General features: G+C 37.7%; 6 protein-coding genes across 9 annotated transcripts; 3 read left to right on the top strand and 3 right to left on the bottom strand.

The window, feature by feature from the left end:
- The first annotated feature begins 258 nt into the window (after positions 1-258).
- On the top strand, positions 259-3,134 carry LOC130494976 (protein KOKOPELLI). Its single transcript, XM_056985864.1, has 3 exons — positions 259-1,649; positions 1,750-1,827; positions 1,911-3,134. The coding sequence occupies exons 1-3, from the start codon at positions 1,542-1,544 to the stop codon at positions 3,132-3,134; spliced, it is 1,410 nt and encodes a 469-aa protein (XP_056841844.1). The 5' UTR covers positions 259-1,541.
- Positions 3,101-4,907, bottom strand: LOC108857470 (probable E3 ubiquitin-protein ligase ARI14). Its single transcript, XM_018631458.2, has 2 exons — positions 4,706-4,907; positions 3,101-4,600 (listed from the first exon to the last, which is right to left on the bottom strand). Exon 2 carries the CDS (start codon positions 4,592-4,594, stop codon positions 3,302-3,304), a length of 1,293 nt encoding a protein of 430 aa, XP_018486960.2. The 5' UTR covers positions 4,595-4,600; positions 4,706-4,907; the 3' UTR covers positions 3,101-3,301.
- Positions 4,908-5,517: 610 nt separating this feature from the next.
- LOC108860415 (probable E3 ubiquitin-protein ligase ARI13) lies at positions 5,518-7,479 on the bottom strand. Its single transcript, XM_018634299.2, has 2 exons — positions 6,590-7,479; positions 5,518-6,314 (listed from the first exon to the last, which is right to left on the bottom strand). The coding sequence occupies exons 1-2, from the start codon at positions 7,438-7,440 to the stop codon at positions 5,651-5,653; spliced, it is 1,515 nt and encodes a 504-aa protein (XP_018489801.1). The 5' UTR covers positions 7,441-7,479; the 3' UTR covers positions 5,518-5,650.
- Positions 7,480-8,931: 1,452 nt separating this feature from the next.
- LOC108856264 (diacylglycerol kinase 2) lies at positions 8,932-13,015 on the top strand. 2 transcript variants are annotated; one of them, XM_018630030.2, is made up of 8 exons: positions 8,932-9,177; positions 9,461-10,614; positions 10,850-11,225; positions 11,302-11,378; positions 11,555-11,674; positions 12,017-12,187; positions 12,309-12,446; positions 12,576-13,015. In XM_018630030.2, exons 2-8 carry the CDS (start codon positions 9,502-9,504, stop codon positions 12,723-12,725), a joined length of 2,145 nt encoding a protein of 714 aa, XP_018485532.1. In that variant the 5' UTR covers positions 8,932-9,177; positions 9,461-9,501; the 3' UTR covers positions 12,726-13,015. The 2 variants fall into 2 exon arrangements, with proteins under 2 accessions (XP_018485532.1, XP_018485533.1); XM_018630031.2 differs by having other exon boundaries at positions 9,458-10,614.
- Positions 13,016-16,240: 3,225 nt separating this feature from the next.
- On the top strand, positions 16,241-18,932 carry LOC108861626 (uncharacterized). Of its 3 annotated transcripts, none has more exons than XM_018635528.2 (5): positions 16,241-16,439; positions 17,020-17,095; positions 17,443-18,417; positions 18,493-18,567; positions 18,642-18,932. In XM_018635528.2, exons 3-5 carry the CDS (start codon positions 17,563-17,565, stop codon positions 18,753-18,755), a joined length of 1,044 nt encoding a protein of 347 aa, XP_018491030.1. In that variant the 5' UTR covers positions 16,241-16,439; positions 17,020-17,095; positions 17,443-17,562; the 3' UTR covers positions 18,756-18,932. The 3 variants fall into 3 exon arrangements, with proteins under 3 accessions (XP_018491030.1, XP_056842106.1, XP_018491029.1); XM_056986126.1 differs by lacking the exon at positions 17,020-17,095 and adding an exon at positions 16,612-16,721; XM_018635527.2 differs by lacking the exon at positions 17,020-17,095.
- LOC108861627 (NAC domain-containing protein 102) lies at positions 18,861-20,149 on the bottom strand. The gene is made up of 3 exons (XM_018635530.2): positions 19,937-20,149; positions 19,564-19,847; positions 18,861-19,476 (listed from the first exon to the last, which is right to left on the bottom strand). Exons 1-3 carry the CDS (start codon positions 20,094-20,096, stop codon positions 19,150-19,152), a joined length of 771 nt encoding a protein of 256 aa, XP_018491032.1. The 5' UTR covers positions 20,097-20,149; the 3' UTR covers positions 18,861-19,149.
- Between the last annotated feature and the right edge of the window lie 252 nt (positions 20,150-20,401).

Genomic DNA, 20,401 nt, shown 5'->3' with positions numbered 1-20,401 from the left:
AAAGGGTTTGAAATTGAATGTACTTACTTGGAGTACGTCGGATTTTACCGCTCTGGATTTCACTGTAACATTCTATTTTAGGTAACCCTATACAGACCATATAGAGACAATAACCAAAATTAATCAAACTATTAAACCGAAATTACTAAATCCATGTAAGAAAATACAAAAGAAAAATCTAGGGCTTAGATCTTTTGTCCTCTCTATAAATAGAAGAAACTACGAGGGTCTCTTCCCATGCTCCCTTCCTTCTTCTTTCGTAAAGCTGGTCACTTTCTTGTCTTCTTTATCTTCTTCTTCTTGTGAAGCGATTTAGGGTTTAGAGGAATGTTGTCTGGCTCGAGGTCATAAAGAGTAAATTTTTAACAAATACAAAAAACTCTAAATGATTCTCGGACCAGGCTTCATCCCCCTCAACCTATTCGTCGCCAATTTTCTAAAAACATTTACTTTTAACGTCGTCGTTGATTCATGGTTGAGAAAATATTGTCATTCATACTTGGGTTTCTTAAGGTTATTGTTCCATCGAGGTTCATTCTATGATTCATGCTGCAGTGTTTGTTATTATATAGCCATTTACAAACTCCTCAAACAGCCAGAATTATTAATGTTCTCTTAAAATATCAACCATATGTTTCATTGTTTCCCCTTGAAGGTTTCATCGAGTATTTTTTCTTACGGCTAGTTTATAGCCGTTCTTTTCTTACTACGAACAAAAAACTAAAGAAACAAATCTGGATCTGAATGCAAATCCTTGTGTTTCAGTTTCACTTTGAAAGATATTTCACTTTTCCCTTTTGGAAACGTAAGTATGGGCCATATTCATTCGTATTAACTTTGGGAAAAAGTTCTATTACTGCATGTACGTTTGTGTGTGTTTGGTCAAAACTTATTGTCACTTTGAAAAGGCATTTATATATTTCAACAAAGGTGAAAAAGTTAAGAGGAAAAAAGAGAGATTACAAAGAGCAAAAGAAACATTTGCACGTGAATGATGTGGAAACCATATGGCTTTCCGCTTTACTACTAAAAGTCTAGTCAAGTTGAAATGTTATTACACGTAACATGAAAAATGAAAACTATATTTTTCTCTTTTCCCCGTTGTTGGAGACTATTCTGATTGACAGATTTGTTTTCCATGAATCAAACCTGACACTGACAGAGAGAAGAATGGCCGTGTATATTATTGATTTTTTTATATATGGGCGTAAATTATAATTTCAAAAATTTGGTAAGCATTTTTGCTATTTAACTCGTTTCTTAAAAGTCATATCGTCGGAGATGAGAAGATGAAACACTGGAGTGAAGAAGAAAGCGGTGATTACAGGAAGAGTTTACTGTTGATCAGTAATTTTATCAGTGAAGTCAGTTTCTTTAATATAAAAACGACACAACGAACCTGTTTCTTTTAAATAAAACGACACAAACGAAACATCGCCTTCGCTCGTCGGTTTAAACAAAGAACCTTTTTTTTTTTGCAAACGGTTATTTTCTGTTATTTTCTTTTCTCATCTTTTCTGAACTATTGTTTTGTTTGATATATGGAGCCGCTTAACGTTGAATGCGATCTTCAGTCACTGAGAAGATTATATAATCTTCTTCTTCTCCAATCAAATGCAAACAAGGAATATGTACCACAAGCATTTTTGGTGAGTTTTACTAAAATTTCCCTTGCGATTTCTCATCTTATATAATTTCCTTCTCATCGGTTAATCTTTAACATTAGTAAAACCCTCTGCAATACCGCAGTTAGATGAGAATTCACAGTTTCTACTAAAACGGTTGCTCGATTCTGCGACGGGTGAACTTTTGGCTAGACAACACAAGGTTCGGCTCTGTTATTAGTTAGTAGCATATGTTACATCGTGTTTCTTGCTTCTGAATCTTTTGGGGGTGGGGTTTGGTTACAGGTACTTGCACAAGCACAGTTAAGTTTGCCAGAGAGGAGGGTCACTACACCGAGTACTACTAAAGTAAACTCTGTCTCGGGGGGTATCGTCAAGTTGCCTAGCAAGGCTGCTTTAACACATGAAGTCGTTGATTCAATCGAACGTATCGAAACACAGCTTTCTGCTTTTCAGTTTTGTTCTACTCGTGGTGAAAAAACACGGTCTTGCAAACCTCCTATGGAAGAAGAAGAAGGTTACTCATCTTCTGGAATGCCTTTTCAAAGGTTAAACGAGAAAGCGTTGATAGAACCAAGACAAAGCTATTTAAGGAGTAGGCAAATGAGTCAGAAGACTTCAAGAACATCGAGCGTAGCACCTAGCCTGAGAAGTGTTAATAATAATAATAATGCAACCGTTCGAAGCCGTTACGATGATCAGATTGTTCTGGTTAAACAGTCGAGACCGCCTTTACCGCCTCGTCCTCTGAGGTCCGTTGGTTTCGAGAAGCCTGGCAGAACGTCACAAAAGATGGAGAGTATGAAACCAACTTTGTTGTTAGATCAAGGAACCGAGACAGGAACAAGCTCAGAAAGTGAAGAACAAGTTTATTCAACAGAGCAAGAATCTGACGAAGCCTCTGGGGAAACAGTGTCAACCTCTGGCTCAAGCTGGGAAACTCATGCCGAGAGCGTCACCGGGTCAGATTCATCATCATATCCATCAGAGAGTGATGATGGTGATGGTGATGGTGATGAGAACTCTCAAGCCAGCGATTCTCCTCCACGTAACAGATCAAGGGGTCCTGCAAAACAGAGGAAAAAGAGGACAGGGCGGCTTAAAAGATTCAAGGACAAGCTAGGTAAAGTGTTCCACCATCACCACTACCACCACCACGAGCATCACAACAAGGACGGGGAGCAAGGCCGCAAGAAGCCATCAGCGTGGAAGCATTTAGTGAAGAAACATCTCCAGAAAGACAAAGAGAAACTGGTCGAAAAGCGGATGAAAACAGAATCCAAAGGTGTGGCTACTACACATAACAACAAAGGTGGGCAGTTTCATGCGTTGGTGAAAGGGTTCGTGAGACATCATAGAAGTCACTCAAAGAACAAAAATCAGAAGTTGCAAACAACCCCTAAGCGTCATGGTGTTGTTGTCAAGCTTCCCAAAAGAGAGAGGGTTAAGTTAGAAAAAACAAATTACTTGTGTAATAAGTATCAAGAACATGATGAAACCAAGTCTTAAAAATTATACAAGAACCAAAAGACAGAAAAGTAAAACCTTAAAAGATGCAAATTTCATGTTTTTTTTGTGATATAAACACGACCCATCATAGTACTGCTCTCGCCCAAGCACGGTTAGTTACATAAGTCTAATCGGATCCGGTGCATTAGTGCTATTTAAGATATAAGTCACTTACGCTTAGTAGATGTACTAGCCTCACAACACATCTTACGCTTAGTAGATGTACTAGCCTCACAGCACATCTTACACTTCATATCAAGCCAACTGTTTCCATATGTACAACGATCGCAAAGCCAGTAAGGACCAGCAACATTGTCGTATGACTTCACCTTCACGTCTACAATCCCATCTTGTAAAGTCTTTATGAAATGATAAAAAAAGTTACCGACGTTGCTCGTCGCGGTAGTTAAGTTATGCCTAAACTTACAAAGCACATAAGCATCCGCATAGAAGGCCGTTTCCGTTTCCTCTAGCAACGTCTTTAAGTAGCTTTGGAGAGTCGCTATCGCAATGTCTTGCAGGAACTGAAGATACTCTTTCTTGGAAGCCTCGTGCTCTGTGTGGAAGTACTCGTAGACACAGGTCCATTTAAGAACCTGTCTGCACTGGATAAGAAGCGTTAGTCCTTCTCTCACGATCCTCACGTCTTGCTCTTTTAAACTATCTGGTTTCTTGACGATGTAGTCTTCGAAGTCTTGTAGATCGTCTTGAGCTCCCTCCATCGCGATCTTACGCTCCTCCCAGCGATCCACGACCGAAACCTCCACTTCTGTGGATAACCAGTCAGAGACGTTGTTGCACGTCACAGGTCTGTGTGACTCGAAGCTGCATCTCCAGCAGAAGGTGTGACCACAGAGACACACAACGTTCAAACCGTACTCCTCGACGTCATCGGCCTGATGAAACTCGATGACGTAGTCGCAGTCAGGTGCTGGACACTGCTTGATCATCAACCCCTTGTTTTCCTCTATGTAGGATCTCAAGATGTAACTCTCGTACAAGTCTTTATCCTCTGCCGTTAGCTTCTCGATCGTGTCCGGTCCAACCGCAGCTCGACAGTCTTGGTCGGGACAGGAGATAACAGTTTGGTTCTTCTTCTCCAGAGAGTCGAGGTACTCTCTCCAACAGGTTTTGCAGAACTTGTGAGAGCAGCACGGCGTTGAGATTAAACCACCATCATCATCATGAGAATCACTAGTCTTATTGATGATCACCCAGGATGAATCAGACAAATCAGTTGCAACTGAACTCAGACCTGATTCCGACAACAACTTGTCCTTGTCTTCACCCAAACGCTCAGAGACCCTAAGCGTGTCCCATCGGAGATACATGAAGAGGACGGTGGCGTCGTTTTTTGAAACGTAGAAGACTCCTGAGATATCATCGATCTGTTTCTTCATTTTGTCTTTAACTTCATTTCTGGTTAGAACAGAGTATGGTCCCTGTTGATCTCCCTCCATTAATTTCTTGAGAATTGACAAAAATAAAATACAATAAACACAAATCAGCAAATTACCAAAAAGAAGAAGTAAAAGAAGAGAGGGATCAAATAACTAAGGTTAGGGCTTTACAGATAGCTTGAGCCTCAAACAATAGATAGCTTGTGCCTCAATCAACAATATTAACTCGGAAGATCAGAGAGAATGATCGCAATTGAGTTTTTTTTTTCGTTGTTGTCTAGAGATTTCCTTTTTCCTCTACAGTCTAGGGTTTTCCTTTTTTTACTCTCCTACAGGGGAAAAGGATAATGGAGAGTTGCAACATTTTGTTCTGTTTCCCACTATCACAAACTTTTTTTTGATATAATTCAACCTTTTCTAGTTAAGAAATAGGGCCCATTGGACCTTAATCATGATTATAATTTATCCGTTCAATAAACAAAAATATATAAATGATTATGTATATGTTACGTTGATATTAAACAAGGACATAGATAGAAGTCAAAACTTGTGGGACACATAGCTTGACTCATGTCATAAACTCTTTGTCCGAGACAGAATGGTCACACTGTGCACAATAAACGCCTCTTGAACTCGGTTTTGGTCAGCCCGCTTGGAAAAAAGGAAGGAAAATCATCCTCTTGCTTGATCATGCAAGACTTGAATATTCTTTTAAAGCTCTACGTTGACTGAAACCTAATTTATAGTTTTTGGATGGTATGCTATGGCTATTCTCTGCACAGAAAGCTCACCAGAAGATAGACTAGCGATTTCTGGAGTGGTTAAAACTGCTTCAAAGGATTGTTGGTGTACCTGAGAGGTGGACAGTGAGTGAGTGAGAGAACAGCTTGAAGCTAACATAAAGCTAGTTGTGTATTTGTACATATGCACAGTTTGCTCTTTTTTTTATTTGAGCTTTCTAGGTTCTTGCATCGGTGGTATAATTGGTAAACCCTTAAAAACGTCAAGGTGGTGTGAACTAACGAGATGAAAAACATTGGTTTTATAAGGGCATGACGAGAACTAGTCTCAAGAAATTAACAGAGCAAAATAAAAACATTTTTCCTAATAAACGAATCACTTTGGCTTCTCCACAGCAGATTCATCACAGCACATCTGACACGCCTTATGGAGCCAGGTGTTCGCATAGGTGCACCGGTCACATAGCCAGCAAGGAGAAAAGTCGTCATAGTGCTTCACCTCCACAACGTCCAAACCATCTCGTAGAGCCTTGGAGAAGTTATAGAAGTAGTTACCAATGCTGCTTGTCACGGCTGATATATTTCCCCTGTAGCAAGTAACCTCCTCGAAACTAGTAGGTTCAGACAAGGCCTTTCTTGTTTCCTCCTTCAAAGTCTCTGAGAAACTCTGGACTAGTGTGCTTGCATAGTCTTGTAGGAATCTCAGAAACTCCTTCTTCGAGGCCTCGTGCTCTAGGTGGATGTGTTCATACACACAGCTCCATTTTAGGAACTGTCTGCACTGAACAATCAGCATCAGTCCTTCTCTCGTAACCTTAACGTATTCTTCTTCTTTCGTGCTGTTGGATTCCTCGAAAGCTTGGAGCTCGGATTTAGCTTCCACCAATGAGACCTCACTAGCCTCCCAGCGATCCAAACACGAAGTATCCACTTCTGGTGGATCCTCCTCCGTTTCCGATTCAAGACAGTCTCCATCATAAGATCCTGATTCCGTTTTGTGGGATTCTTCTGACTGCATACACTCCCAACAGAAGCTACCACTAAAACCAAGAGAAAAAAAAACACAAACACAGATTAGTACATGATGATTAACACTTAGACCATGATTAATCCGAGTTCTTAGGGTGGGGTTCTTAGCGGGAGTTAAGAAACTATTTCTTAACTTTTAAGTTTTAACTAAAAAAAACTAAGAATCGGTTCTTAAAATTAGATTTTTAGTTAAAAGTTAAGAACCCCGGGTTAATCATGCTGTTAACTATAAAAACTTAACAATATTAAGATTTGGTTTTGTTTTTTTTTTTTTTTTTTTTCAGACCTGCAGTAGGCACAAGACTCGAACTTGGAGTCTAGTGAACCAAGACCAATCTCCACAGGAGATAGGCAGTGAGGGCAAGGCTTCCTGTTGGCTTCGATCCAGGAAACGCTCAGTGACTTGGACAACTTCTCCAAGTCTCTAGACAGCCAGTCAGAGGCGTTCTTGCACGTCACAGGTCCGTGTGACTCGAGTCTGCATCTCCAACAGAAGGTATGACCGCATAGACACACAACGTTCAAACCATACTCTTCAGCATCAACACTCCGAGGAAACTCAATGAAGTAACTGCAACCTTGTGCAGGACACTGTTTGATCTGTCTCTTGCGTTTCCCGAGGTAAGATCTCAGAATATACTCATCGTACCTATCTTTATCCTTCACCGTTAGCTTCTCGATCGTGTCACGCCCCACTGCAGCTCCACAGTCTTGGTGAGGACAAGAGATTGTAGCTAGGGTTTTCTTCACGGAGAAGAAGTTCTTCTCAAGATACTTACTCCAATAAGTAGTGGAGAACTTGTGAGAACAAAAGGGTGTGGAGGTCTTAACATCATCATCATCATTGACGTCATCAAAGAACTCATAAAACTCATCACAAGAAGAATCTGATAAATCTTTTTTGGTGTCAGTAACAACTGGTTTCAAACCTGACTCAGACAACAGTTTCTTGTTTTCTTGGCACAAACGCTCTGAAAGAAGCTGCGAGTTCCACCGGAGTTTCATGAGTAGTACAGTCGCGTCGGAGTTGGAAACGCAGAAAATCTCGGAGATATCATTGATCTGTTTATTCATCTTCTCTTTAAGATAATCTCTGGTGCAAACAGAATAGGGTCTCTGTAGATCATCATCCTCCATATTGAGATTAAACAAAAGTAAAGAAACTGAGCGAAAGAGAGAGAGGATAAACTTATATAATCTGAAAGAAGAAATCAACGAGGGCTGGACACAGGAGTTATATAAAAAGAGGCTAATCGATAGCTTGCGCCTCAATTAACAACTAATAGGTTTTGATTTCTTATTTTATAGACACTTTAGGGTTTTCCTTTTTGTTTTCACCGCCTGGCGTCCAAGGAAACTTGGCCCATTGGGCCTTAATCTTTTCCTATTGTTTAAAGGCTGATTTTCCTTTTTTGGTTAACAACTTTTTTAAAAGAAAAAAAATATATTATACAATACCATTCTCTAATTAGTAAATTGTGATTATCAAAAAGTTTAATAATAGAATGTATTAAAGGGTTAAATATTTGCCTTGGATTTCAAAAATAAAATTTGTTTTGTGTTTGACAAAGAGAATACCAAAATATCCCCTAAATATCTTTTTTTTGTTTTGCATATGTTATTACCGTATTCAATTTTAACAAAAAACATGACATCAATCTAATTGTGACATATATATTTTTTTCAGTATTTTTACAACTGGATCGGCTAGCAAACCGAAATTTTCTTGGGTCATGGATCATTGTGGTTCCACCGATTTGAATCGAGTTCGATCGAATTTAATTAGATTAAAGTAAATTTCATGATATTTTATAAATAATATGAATATTTTTTTAAAAATAGACCATATCAGATCAAATGTTTAAATAACCATAATATTTAGAAAAACATAAAAATAACAACTAATAAACCAACATTTGTATTTGTCAGTTTACAACCAAACCTAACCTAATAAATAGTAAAACATGAATGAGACTAATGAGTATAATAACAAAAATCAGAAAATCTGAATCAACCAAAATTTATATTTGTCAATTTACAATTGACAAAAATCATAGTGTTGCAAAATGTTAAACTATTTAATAAACAAACATTAATATAAAAGCTCATTTCGTGCATACACGCATATTATCCTAGTAAATTTATTGATTTGGATTATGAAGTGTATGAAAATTCTATAGTTCTCAGATATAGTATATGTGACGGATTGTTTTTAACTGTTGAAGATGGTGTCGTTATCCGAAAAATAGTCAATTTTTTCTATACATATGGAAAAATTTTGCCAAAATAAAACTTTTTTTTAAACTTTAAAACCAAACATATTTTAAGAACACAAAATATAATAACGGACAAGTTTACATGTGGTACGAGGAACTCTCATGAAGTTATGTATGTTATATGTAGATTTTATATTTCCGATTTGGTTTTCTGAATCGGTAGACTTCTACTTAGTAGAGTAGGTTTTGGTGTAAAAAAAAAACAGTATCAATTTCGTTAAAAAATAACTATAATATATACTTGGATCGTCAAAATTAAATTTACTTATTTCTTTGCAAGTGACGTCATAAAAGGACTTGAGTGAGGGGTACAATGGTAAAAGACCAAGCCAACACCGACGAACAGGAGAGACTGATCGCTCGTTTGTAGCGCGTATATAGGCCAAGTCCCGCCTTTTGCTTTTCACCTTTCGTTATACGAACTCTCCTTCTCTCTCCTCTCTTTCTCTTTCTCTTTCTCAGCTTCGCTGGCTTAGAGGAGGAATAGGATTTTGGAGAAATTTTTTGACCGGTGCTCGTAAAATCTGGGGTTTAAAATTTCACCTCACCGTTCTCCGTCGTGAACTCGGATCCGATTCTGTGAATTTGATTTCATATGGTACAGATTTTAAATTGACTCATCATCTGTCAGTATTCGCGTCAGATCTAGATTCTTTTTTTTGTTTGAAGTTTCTCCGTCGATTAGATCGCTTCTCGATTTTACATGACTCCTTCTGCTTGATTTGTTCCTCCGAATTGCTTGATCTCGTATAGCTTCGATGCTTAGACAATTCATTTCTGGAATTGAATTGGCATATTTTTAGAATTATGCTGCCAGATTGAATCTGTGATTGTTCTTTTAGGTTTACCTTCTCATGGATCCTTTTTTTTTATCTTAGCAGGGCCTAAAGCTGTAAGTTAAAATGGCATATTAGATTCTACAATGATGGAAGTGGGCTTCTCTTTTGTTCAGTGGTTGATCAGTTCTGGTGCCGATAGTCCCTTTATACTCGGATGGCTTGTAACTGGATCACTTGGTGTCCTCGCTCTTGTCTACACCTTTCTCAAATGGCAGAACAATACTTCTCTCAATTGGGTCAAAGCTGCCGCCAGAGAGAAGAAGAAAGTATGGAAACGGCTGAAAGTTCCACTCTCTCATCATCAGTGGACCGATGATTACGGTTACGGGCCTCAGCCATCCACCTGCTGCGTCTGTCTCCACTCTCTCGTCCCCGGCCAGAACGTTTCCAACAAAGCAGCTCTGAGTATCCCTGTCCACCGGTGCTCTGTATGCGGCGTCGCGGCTCACTTTTACTGCTCTGGCTCTGCGGCGAAAGACTGCAAATGCGTTGCGCAGGCTGGATCTGACCATGTGAGGCATCACTGGTCCGAGCGATGGGTTAACATGGATGATAGTGCCGATATGTCTGCTTTTTGCTTCTATTGTGATGAACCTTGTGGTGTTCCTTTCATTGAGGCTTCTCCCATGTGGCACTGTCTTTGGTGCCAGCGTCTAATACACGTCAAGTGTCACATGATTATGTCCAAGGAATCTGGTGACGCTTGTGATCTTGGCTCTCTAAGGAGGGTGATCCTCTCTCCAGTACATGTGAAAGTCAGCGGAGAAAGTGGTGTTAACGGAGTGCTGAGTACTATTAAAAACGAGTTGGCTTCGATACGGGGGAAGATGAGAAGAAAGCGAAATAGGGGTAAAAATGGGAATGCCCAATCTAATGGTGGTAAGCTATTGGAGGATTCAGGCAGCAATCCTGCGAAAAGCCTAGTTAATGGGCTTGTAGTGAAGAAACTACGCAGGGACAGGAGCACAGATTGCTTAAATAAGGTCTCGGACATGCCAAACGGTAACGGAATGCAAAATGGTATAGGGGCACCTAAACGAAGTAAACATGCTGCTGTTAATTATATGAAGAAGTATAGCTTGGTTGATTTACCCCCGGATGCAAGACCGCTTTTGGTCTTTATTAATGCCAAGAGTGGAGGTCAAATCGGTCCTTTCCTACATAGGAGACTCAATATGCTGTTAAATCCAGTACAGGTAACAAATGAACTTCAGTTTGTCAGAAATTCACTATAGATATTCGAAAAATCGTTTCAGTAGCAACTAGCAAGTGATGGCTTGAAATATGGAATTCATATTGTCTTTTAGTTTTTGACCCAGAAAAAAAAAATCGTATTATGTAGATAATGTTGCTTTGAAGTTTGTTTGTTGTTAAGCATACTGATATAATATCAGTAAGTGATAATATAATAATCTCTTTGCTAAATTGCAGGTCTTTGAACTTGGCTCTTGTCAAGGACCAGATGCTGGTCTAGACCTATGTAGCAAAGTGAAGTACTTTAGAGTTTTGGTGTGTGGAGGAGATGGAACAGTTGCTTGGGTGCTTGATGCCATTGAGAAGCGGAATTTCGAATCTCCTCCACCTGTTGCTATTCTTCCGTTAGGCACGGGAAATGATCTATCTAGAGTTTTGCAGTGGGGAAGAGGTATTTCAGTAGTTGATGGACAAGGAAGTCTAAGAACGTTTTTGCAAGACATAGATCATGCTGCAGTTACAATGTTGGATCGCTGGAGTGTAAAGATTGTAGAAGAGAGTACAAAAATATTTCCAGCAAGAGAGAGCCACAAATTTATGATGAATTACTTAGGTGAATTTATGAATCATTGATTGTTTTGGCCTCTGTCTTGGATCATCAAGTATAGCTGACATTTTCATTTTTTTAGGTATTGGCTGCGATGCCAAGGTTGCATATGAATTTCACATGATGCGGCAAGAAAATCCAGAGAAGTTTTGTAGTCAGGTACTCATGTTGGGTTTATCTTACCCTGAACTTATATGATATAGTGACCACCATTATGTGGAAGAAGCTAAGTATCATTGTCATTGGTGTTGTAGGCATTGTGTCTTAACCCAACAATTATCTTATTTAAACAGAACAAACGGCTGATATATTTGTTTCTCTTGTTTGTTATGCAGTTTGTAAATAAATTACGATATGCTAAAGAAGGTGCGAGGGATATCATGGATCGAGCATGTGCCGATTTACCATGGCAAGTCTGGCTTGAGGTTGATGGAAAAGACATTGATATCCCCAAGGTATCGTACTCTAACGAAACAACCCGTGTTTCCCCATCTTGTCTGGTTTGTTATTATAGGATTTGTCTACGTCACTTTCCTCACTACTGTGCCTTTTTGTTCTCTGATAATATGGAAGTCCCGACCATTACCGTTGAGCATATAGTATTAGGTAAACTTGAGCATCGGTAATGTATAGTTGTTGCTTGGTAAAAAAGAAAATGACTGGCAACTTCCTTTAGTTTCCTTGTGTGGATAATTCTTTGATTTTATGGTAACTGAGACTAGGTTGATTTTACCAAAAGGCTAACATCGTTGTTGTTGCCTCTAAGAACTTATGTCCCTAATTTGTTTTTCCTTCAGGATTCAGAGGGTCTAATAGTACTTAACATTGGAAGTTATATGGGGGGAGTAGATCTTTGGCAAAATGATTATGAACATGATGATGATGATAGTTTTAGCATTCAGTCTATGCACGACAAGACTCTAGAGGTTGTATGTGTCCGTGGAGCGTGGCACCTGGGGAAGCTACAGGTCTAATCTCTTCCCAGATTGCCTTTTGCTCTTCTTTATGACACTTAACTAGTATTTTCCTTATTCAGTATGAGGCTGAATGGATTCAACAAATTTTCAACGCACGATTCTTCCTTTTCAGGTTGGTCTTTCTCAGGCCAGGAGGCTAGCACAGGGGAAGGTAATAAAAATACATGTTTCTAGTCCTTTCCCTGTTCAAATAGATGGAGAACCGTTTATTCAGCAACCTGGATGCTTGGAGATAACTCACCACGGGCAGGTACATCATTTCTTATTCTCGTCGATTTTATGTCATAAGGCTACAAACTCTGCCCTCTACCTTTTTCAAACAATGAAACGGTAACAGAAACCCTTATGATGATGATGTAAGGGCTGGTTTTGTGTTCAGGTGTTTATGTTAAGAAGAGCGTCAGATGAACCTAGAGGTCATGCAGCGGCCATAATGAACGAGGTCTTGCTCGATGCAGAATGTAAAGGAGTCATAAATGCATGTCAAAAGAAAGAGCTTCTTCAACAAATGGCTCTCCATCTTTCTTAGAAGAAAAGTAAAATACAAATATCCTCTCAACAAGTTTTGCCAACTAGAAGAGTAACTTACAATCATGTCTTACCCAACTAGAAAGCCCGGGTACGAGATTTTTGCTTTGTACCCTGATTTTTTGTGTATTTTTTTTCTCCCTTTTTTGTGTGTTGTGAAGAGTGTCATCTGTATAGTGTGTCAATACGAAAGCCCCTGAGATTGGCTTCGGAAAGTGTTAACTAAAAAAACTTTGGTCATATAAACATACATACATACACTAGTAAAATTTTTAGGATATTTTATACAAAGGCCATGGAGAAAGGCTTAATTTACCTACCCCACATCAATCGTCTTTTCGTTGTCTGATATGAGCTTTTTTTTTTTTTACTTTTTTAATGTGTCGTATAAGATTCAGTTACGTGTAATTTCCTCGAGAACCTATAAAAGGTTCTTTTTTAGGTTCAGCACCGAAAGCTAGAACCAACCTGGATGTGGCTGTCCAAATGTACGAGAGGAACTAAAACAAAGTCCACTTTCATAGTTTTCAAACAGATTCTGCTTCTTTCAGACGTGAATCAATGGTCTACGTTTTGACATGACGTCACTGGTTTAGGCTTCCTCTCGAATGTGTTTTATTATCTTTGAAACGTAAGTAAGAGCAGAAGCATGAATCTTATTATTCAGTGTTAACGCAGTGCTCATGATTAAATCAAACCATCTACTTCAAGTTTTGTTTTATAAACCAGTGGTAAAAAATTTATTAAAAAGAAACCAGTGGTAAATTTGAACTTATCGGTTTAGCAAAAAAAAAAAAAAAAATTTTGAACTTATCCAGTACGACTAGAATATCTAGTGCTACATATAATTTTTAGTTGCTGTAAAGAAAATGTATTAAATGTAAAAATCAATAGTGTTCTTTTTTAAATGTAACAATCAATTACACTAAATCATATATTTGTAATTATATTATTTTTGATACGAATTTCTTAGATTGGATAATTAAGCTCCTTTCCATCCATCTTGCCACACAAACGAAAAATATCGTCAGAAAGAAAAAAACAGAATATTTAAAAAAAATCCCAAACCAAAAGAAAAAAGATCAAGAAAACAAATTAGAGCCAAAGAAGACATATCGTCTGCTTTTGTATTTTTCTCCCTGTAAAATACTTGAATTAAAACACATATCGTCTGCTTTTATATTATCCGTATAGAACTTTATTATATTCTTTTAGCAAAAAAAAACTTCATTATATCCAGACTTTCATTTTAAATTAACGCTTGGGTTTTCTTATAGAAAATAGTTATTTTCCTTTAATCTTGATTTATTGTATGATATGAAGTTTCTAGTCAACATAATGATATTTTGGTATAAAAGGGAAATAAACGTTTTGACTATAAGCATCTAATTTGACTATAAGCATCTAACTAGATAAGAACCCGCGCTGTGCGCGGATATTGTTTGTAAAATACTAATATTATCTTAATTATATTATAAAGTTTCGAATTTATTGTTTTTTTGTGTTATATAATAGGTGGAAATAGTAAATATTTTTTGACATCTATATAATATATTATCTTTATAAGTACACAATTTATTTGTACTATAACATATGTTGTACTTGGTGTTAGTTTGTAATATATAATGTTTCATATGTAGTAGGGGTTTGCTTTAAGTTACTCATTCGGGTTTGGTTCCAGTCTACTCAGGTTTAAAGGGTTCAAGATTGAAATTTGAGCTCTATTCGGATATTTAAAATTTCTGATGCGGATTTGGTTTGGATCTTTGTAGGTACGGTTCGGCTCAGATGACCTAGATAAATTATTTTATATAATTTACCAAAATCTTTAAAAATAATATATTACATATAAATTCAAATAATGTATTCTGAAATACCTAAATTTAACATATAAATTAGTTTGGCTCGTATATTTGGATATAAAATCAATAGATTTTTTTCATCATATAAAATTAATAGATATTTCAAGTATTTTAGTTTTTTGAATATTTTGTGGCTATTTTAGACATTTACTCTTGATTATCTGTATAAACTTTCAAATATTTGTGACAATTCCAAAATATCTTATATTTTAGATTTTTAATATATTAAGCCTAAAAATATATATTTAAGTATATAGATATATTTTGGATACATTGGGATACGCAAAATACTTTGGTTCAGGTTGGTTTCCGTTTCAGTTTTTAATACCAAAATTTTGACCCCATTCGGATATTTAACAAATTTGTGTTCGGATTCAGTACTATTTTTTAAAAAGGTTCTTCGAATTTAGGGTTTTTTCTCAGCCCTAATATGTAGTAATTTAGTGGTATGATTTAGAGATTACTTGTGATATTATTTTTCTTAAATCAAAGAGGTGATTTTGTTAAAATTTTATTTTAAAAATTAAAAAGAATTAAGTTGTTAGAGGTTATTTTGTTTGCACGACACGTTAGCTAAGATTAGATTTATCATGTACTTGTCTATGGTGCTGAATGATGATTTTATAATGTCTCCCCAAGTCTTTTTTTGTCAACATCTCTCCAAGTCTGCAAGATAACTATATAACATCTTAAGTCCTCAATTTTTTTTTCTTTTTTTGTGTTCATAGTTAGAATTTTTAGTTTGTTGTAATGTTTTGTATGGTTAAAGATGAACACAATATGAGACAATTTGAATTTTTTTCTGTGGGCAGGTAGTGATCTGATAAGAAGCAGAAACGATATGTGTATAAACATGATCGTCAGTTAGTGTTATTGTATTATTCTTCTATACTAACATGATGTCCAAAGTCCAGTTAGAGTTATTATTATTTTTGTATATAATGCTTGGAATAGTTATTGTATTACTCCTTCCGTTTCATAATACTTGATGTTTTAACATAGTGCACAAAGATTAAGAAAATTGTATTTTTAAATAAAAAATATTTTAAATATATAATTTTAAAATCAATTAACCAATAATAAAAAAGACTGTGAAATCTAATTGGTTGAACAGTTTCCAATAAAGTTAAAGTAACCTTAAAATCTCAAAATTTCATCTAATTTGAAACAAAATTATCCTTCTAAAACATCAAGTATTATGAAACGGAGGGAGTATTAGTTAACAACGTACCGGTTTTGTTAGTTTAATTGTCGATAGTTTAGTAAATTAGATTTTGGTTTATTTTAAGTTATCTGGACATATTATTTAGACAGCGTATAAAATCTGGTTGTAACAAACTTGTGAAGGTCAAACATATGTAGCGTATTAATAAATATGAATGAGTCCAAATTTTAAAAACAACATTTCTATGGTAGATAAAATTTAGGACTCTAAATTAATAGAGTAGATTCCAAGTATTTGAAACAAAACTGTTACGATATATGAAGTCAAGATTTTTTCTCCCAAAATGACTCTAAATACCATTTAATTCTTTGGTCAAAAAAAGAGAGACCATTTAATTACTTATCAAGTTATCATCATCTTCTTCTTTTTTGTCAACTCATCATCTTTTTATTTGTTGTCTTTTTGTTCCTCTAGAAAAGAAAAAAACGTTATATATAGTGAAAAGAAAGAAAACAAAAAAAAAAACACTCCATCCAGCTCTCCGCACCACCATGTGAAGGTTGGTGTAGTGGGCAAAGAAGAGCTCTCTTTTTCGAATCTCACGAGCATTTTTCCTCAATTCCCAGAATCCGAGGATTCAAAAACCAGATTGCGTTTTTCCGAAAGTTCCATACCAGATTTGGCGGAGGTTTGTTCACTCTCTCACCTTCCCTTATTTTTTTTCTGCCAAGTTTATTGATCCACAAACCTTTCAAATCTGCTCAGATTCGCACTTGTTTTGATCTCTCAATCTGTAGATCGTTTTAAATCTTGCTTCATATATGTCGTGTCGTGATTTTGTTTGTCTCTGTTTTTTTAAGTCGGTGGCTCATTACTCCATAAGAGAAAGAACAAAAACTGCTGATGTCATCTTTTTCAATGGGCTTCTTCTTCTTCTTCTTCTCTCCTTAAAATCAGTGGTGGAGATTTGGTAGTGTGATTTTTCTTAAAAATGATAATTAAATCTTCATGGGTGCTTGCTTCATGCTGCTTCAGTTAAAACCTATTGGAGTGATAGCTTGTTTCATCTGCTTCATCTGTTAATTAAAAAAAAAATTAAAGTAGAGGCTGCTACATCTACTTTAGTTTTAAAAATTTAAGAGTTATGGCTGCTTTAATCTGCTTAGGTAAACCAATTGGAGTAATGGCTATCTTCATCGGCTTACTGTAGATATTATATTTTATATTTACTTATGTCAGTGTTTTCTTTCGTTTGGATTTTGCTGCAGTTCATCCCCGCTCAGTTACTACCTGCGAAGACTAAAAATTTATTTGGTTTCGGACATCATTTTGTCATGTATTTTGGTCAGTTTCTTCTTGTTTTTGAGTTGATCTCACCATGTTTTTTTTTTTTTTGGCTCTTGTGATATCTGAAAGGTTGGGTTGGATCTCTGATCATTATAAATTGATACCTTTAAGCTCACTTAGTATATCACATTCTCACTAGCCTCATCATATACCTTCAAAGCTCAGTCATCATTAGTAGTTTATGCATTGTTCCTTTTTGAATGTAAAGCCTTGGCTCCTTTTTTTATTTTTATACTTTCTCTTAATTCACGTTTTCTGTCTCTGTTGAAGTGATGTGTTAGTAGTACCATAAGCTTGTTCCACTTTTATGTTTATGACATCTTTTTAATGTTTTTAACTTGCAGGAGCTCGTTTGAAAGCATGCAGAATAGGCCATATCTCTCTTCTTTTTCTTGTTGAAACGGATTCATCATCCTACGTTTGTGGGTTTTGTGAAGAAACAAAGCTTTTCTTTTCCGGGCTTGATGGGTAAAGAGAATCAGTTGGAGACAGCAAACTGTGGAGTCGATGATCACGATTCTTCACCCGTCAAGAAGGATGAACCAGCAGCTGAGGAAGCGCGCTACAGTACAGACAGTGACTCTGGTTTGCCAACTTGTCGTGTATGCCATTCTGTGGAATCCGACAGAAGAGGAGACACAGCCTTGGGGTTTTTGGGGATCACTCCTCCCATTCCAGAAGCTCGCAAAAGCAATGCAGATGAAGTCAGCAAAGATGCAGAGGCTGAGCAGAAGAGTTCCGTCGTCAAGAGCAACGGGGAAGTTTTCATTTGCACAAGTGATATCGAAATGGGGATCCAGCAGCATCAGGATTCGTTGCTCGAGCTTGGATGTTCGTGCAGAAACGAGCTTGCTCTGGTGCACTACGCTTGTGCACTCAAATGGTTTCTCAACCATGGATCTACGGTGTGTGAAATCTGTGGGAATGCTGCGGAAAATATAAAAACTGCAGATTTCAACAAAGTGGTTGTCGCCTTGAGAGAGAGAACAGCTGATGGAGGAGATGCAAACTATGTATTACCACCGGTGAATACAGAATCAACCATAGATGCAGATGAAGCTGGTGCAATTCGAAGGCAGCGACTTAGTGAGATATCATCATGGTTTGGCCCTCATTCACTTAATAATCACAACAACAACAGTAGCTCTGTTCTGGCTTCTCAGGCAACGCCAGAACAAGCTTTAGGTGCTGTGAGCTTTGGGGTCTTGCCTACGGAAAACCGTGCAACTAAATGGGCTGTGGAAGGTACTGGGATTCTACTTGCTACCGGTTTACTCACTGTTACTTTGGTCTGGCTCATTGCTCCTCGTGTTGGAAAGGTATGTCATCTCTCATAAATATATATATTGTTAGCTTTTTTTTTACTGGTCTAACGTTTCTTTTTATACGCGCAGAAAACTGCTAGGAGCGGACTTCATATCCTGCTTGGTGGTCTATGTGCTTTAACAATAGTCATCTTCTTCAGATTCGTAAGTAAATACATGTTATTTTACATATTTTCATGCTCCTATTTTATTAATTTACAAATAAAATTTGAAAACAGGTGGTGCTGACTAGAATCAAGTATGGTCCTGCACGCTACTGGGCAATCTTATTCATCTTCTGGTTTCTTGTGTTTGGTATTTGGGCTTCTCGTTCTTCTCACGGTGACTCTTGACCCATCTTCACCATCTCTCTGTCTGTCTCTCTCTCTCCCCTTTAGAGCTCTCCTCTATTATCACTCTTGTAATCTTCTTTTGGAGAAAAAATGTACATTGTGTCATCAAAGAAAAATAAGCTTTATGCTCATTGATTATGATGACTATATATATATATATGATTTATAATGGTCACTGTTGCTTCTACAGTTACAATGTATCTTTAGACATCTAAAACAAAAATCGAATCTAGCTGATGAGTCGGATCAACCAGTGGACACCAACTCTGAATCTCTGATAACTGTATGACCCAACTTGGTTTCCGGGTCAGAATCCGACACCGAGTTCCCTCCGGTGTGTGTGTGGTGGCTAGATACTCCCAGAAAGCTTTGATATTTGTGCTCTTTAGCAACTTCACCCCTGAGTAGCAAAACTCCAATCCGGGAACGGCTTCTGCTCCGGCGGGTCTTCGAACGATGCGGCGAAATCATCGGACTGATACGGAAACCGAGGGACAAAAGCGTCATTTCGCAACGACTCGATGGAACCAAACACGAACGCGTCCTCGAGATCATCAACCCATTTCGACTCGACGTTGTCCGAACACGTGACGCCCGGTGAAACCACGTGACTTGAGCATTTAGACTCCGACGTACTCGTCGTAGTCACCTCATCCACCGGATAACACGTCTCCATTGTTCCTTTCTTGTTATAAATCCGACATAAAACCCAATCATCAAGCTGCAAATTTTTTTCCGACAAAAAAAACATTAATCATCACCATTGAGACAATCAGACAAGACCCAAAAAAAAAAAACAGTTACGTACCCTCAAGCTGTTCTTCTTGTTCGAAGAAGAGGCAGATCGATCAACATTAGCGAGACGATACTCGTGCATGATCCAATTCGTCTTCACCCCTCTCGGAGCTTTCCCGGCGTAGAAGACGAGTGCTTTCTTGATCCCTAACGTCTTCGGTTTACCGATCGGTTTATCAGCTCCAGTCGCTTTCCAATAACCGGTTCCAGCTGACCGGTTCGGACGCGAACCGTTTGGGTATTTCCGGTCTCGGTGCGAGAAGAAGTACCATTCTTTCTCTCCGTACAGAGCCATCTCTGAAAAACAAAAAACTCGAGTTTCAGTTCAGTTCGATTATCCAAAGAGAGAGACTTTGGTTTCGTGGCGTTGAAGTAATGATAATTACCTGGAAGCTCCCATGGATTGAACTTGTACAGATCAATCTCTGCGATAACCGGAGCGCTGATTGGCTCCGATGCGCATCTCCGGCACAGATAGAACTTCACGAGCTCTTCGTCCGTCGGGTGAAATCGGAATCCCTCAGGTAAGTTTAGCTCCGCCTTCATTATGTGAAAGGTTTTTTTAGTGCTTTTATCGGCGATTTGCGAGGGAGACGAGCCATGGAGCTTTTTTTATAATAGAGGAGGTTCATGAATCACACGTATGAGATATAGTTGCTCGACACGTGCGATAGAACCCAACCGTTTTCTTTTCAACGTTGACTGCGCAGCCTACTGGAATTGACACGTGGCGAGGAATGATTGGATTATCGAGGTGAAGAGTGTGTGATGTCATTGCTTCCGTCATCCGCGCGAACCTTTGTGGACGCAATCTGCTGCTTCTTGGTGTACGCAAGCACGTTGTTTTTGTG

This window comes from Raphanus sativus, chromosome 5 (genome assembly GCF_000801105.2).
Source record: "Raphanus sativus cultivar WK10039 chromosome 5, ASM80110v3, whole genome shotgun sequence".
In the NCBI taxonomy this organism is placed as follows: Eukaryota; Viridiplantae; Streptophyta; class Magnoliopsida; order Brassicales; family Brassicaceae; genus Raphanus; species Raphanus sativus.
The sequence above is the reverse complement of the archived record's forward strand: the minus strand, read 5'-3'. Positions and strand labels throughout refer to the sequence as shown.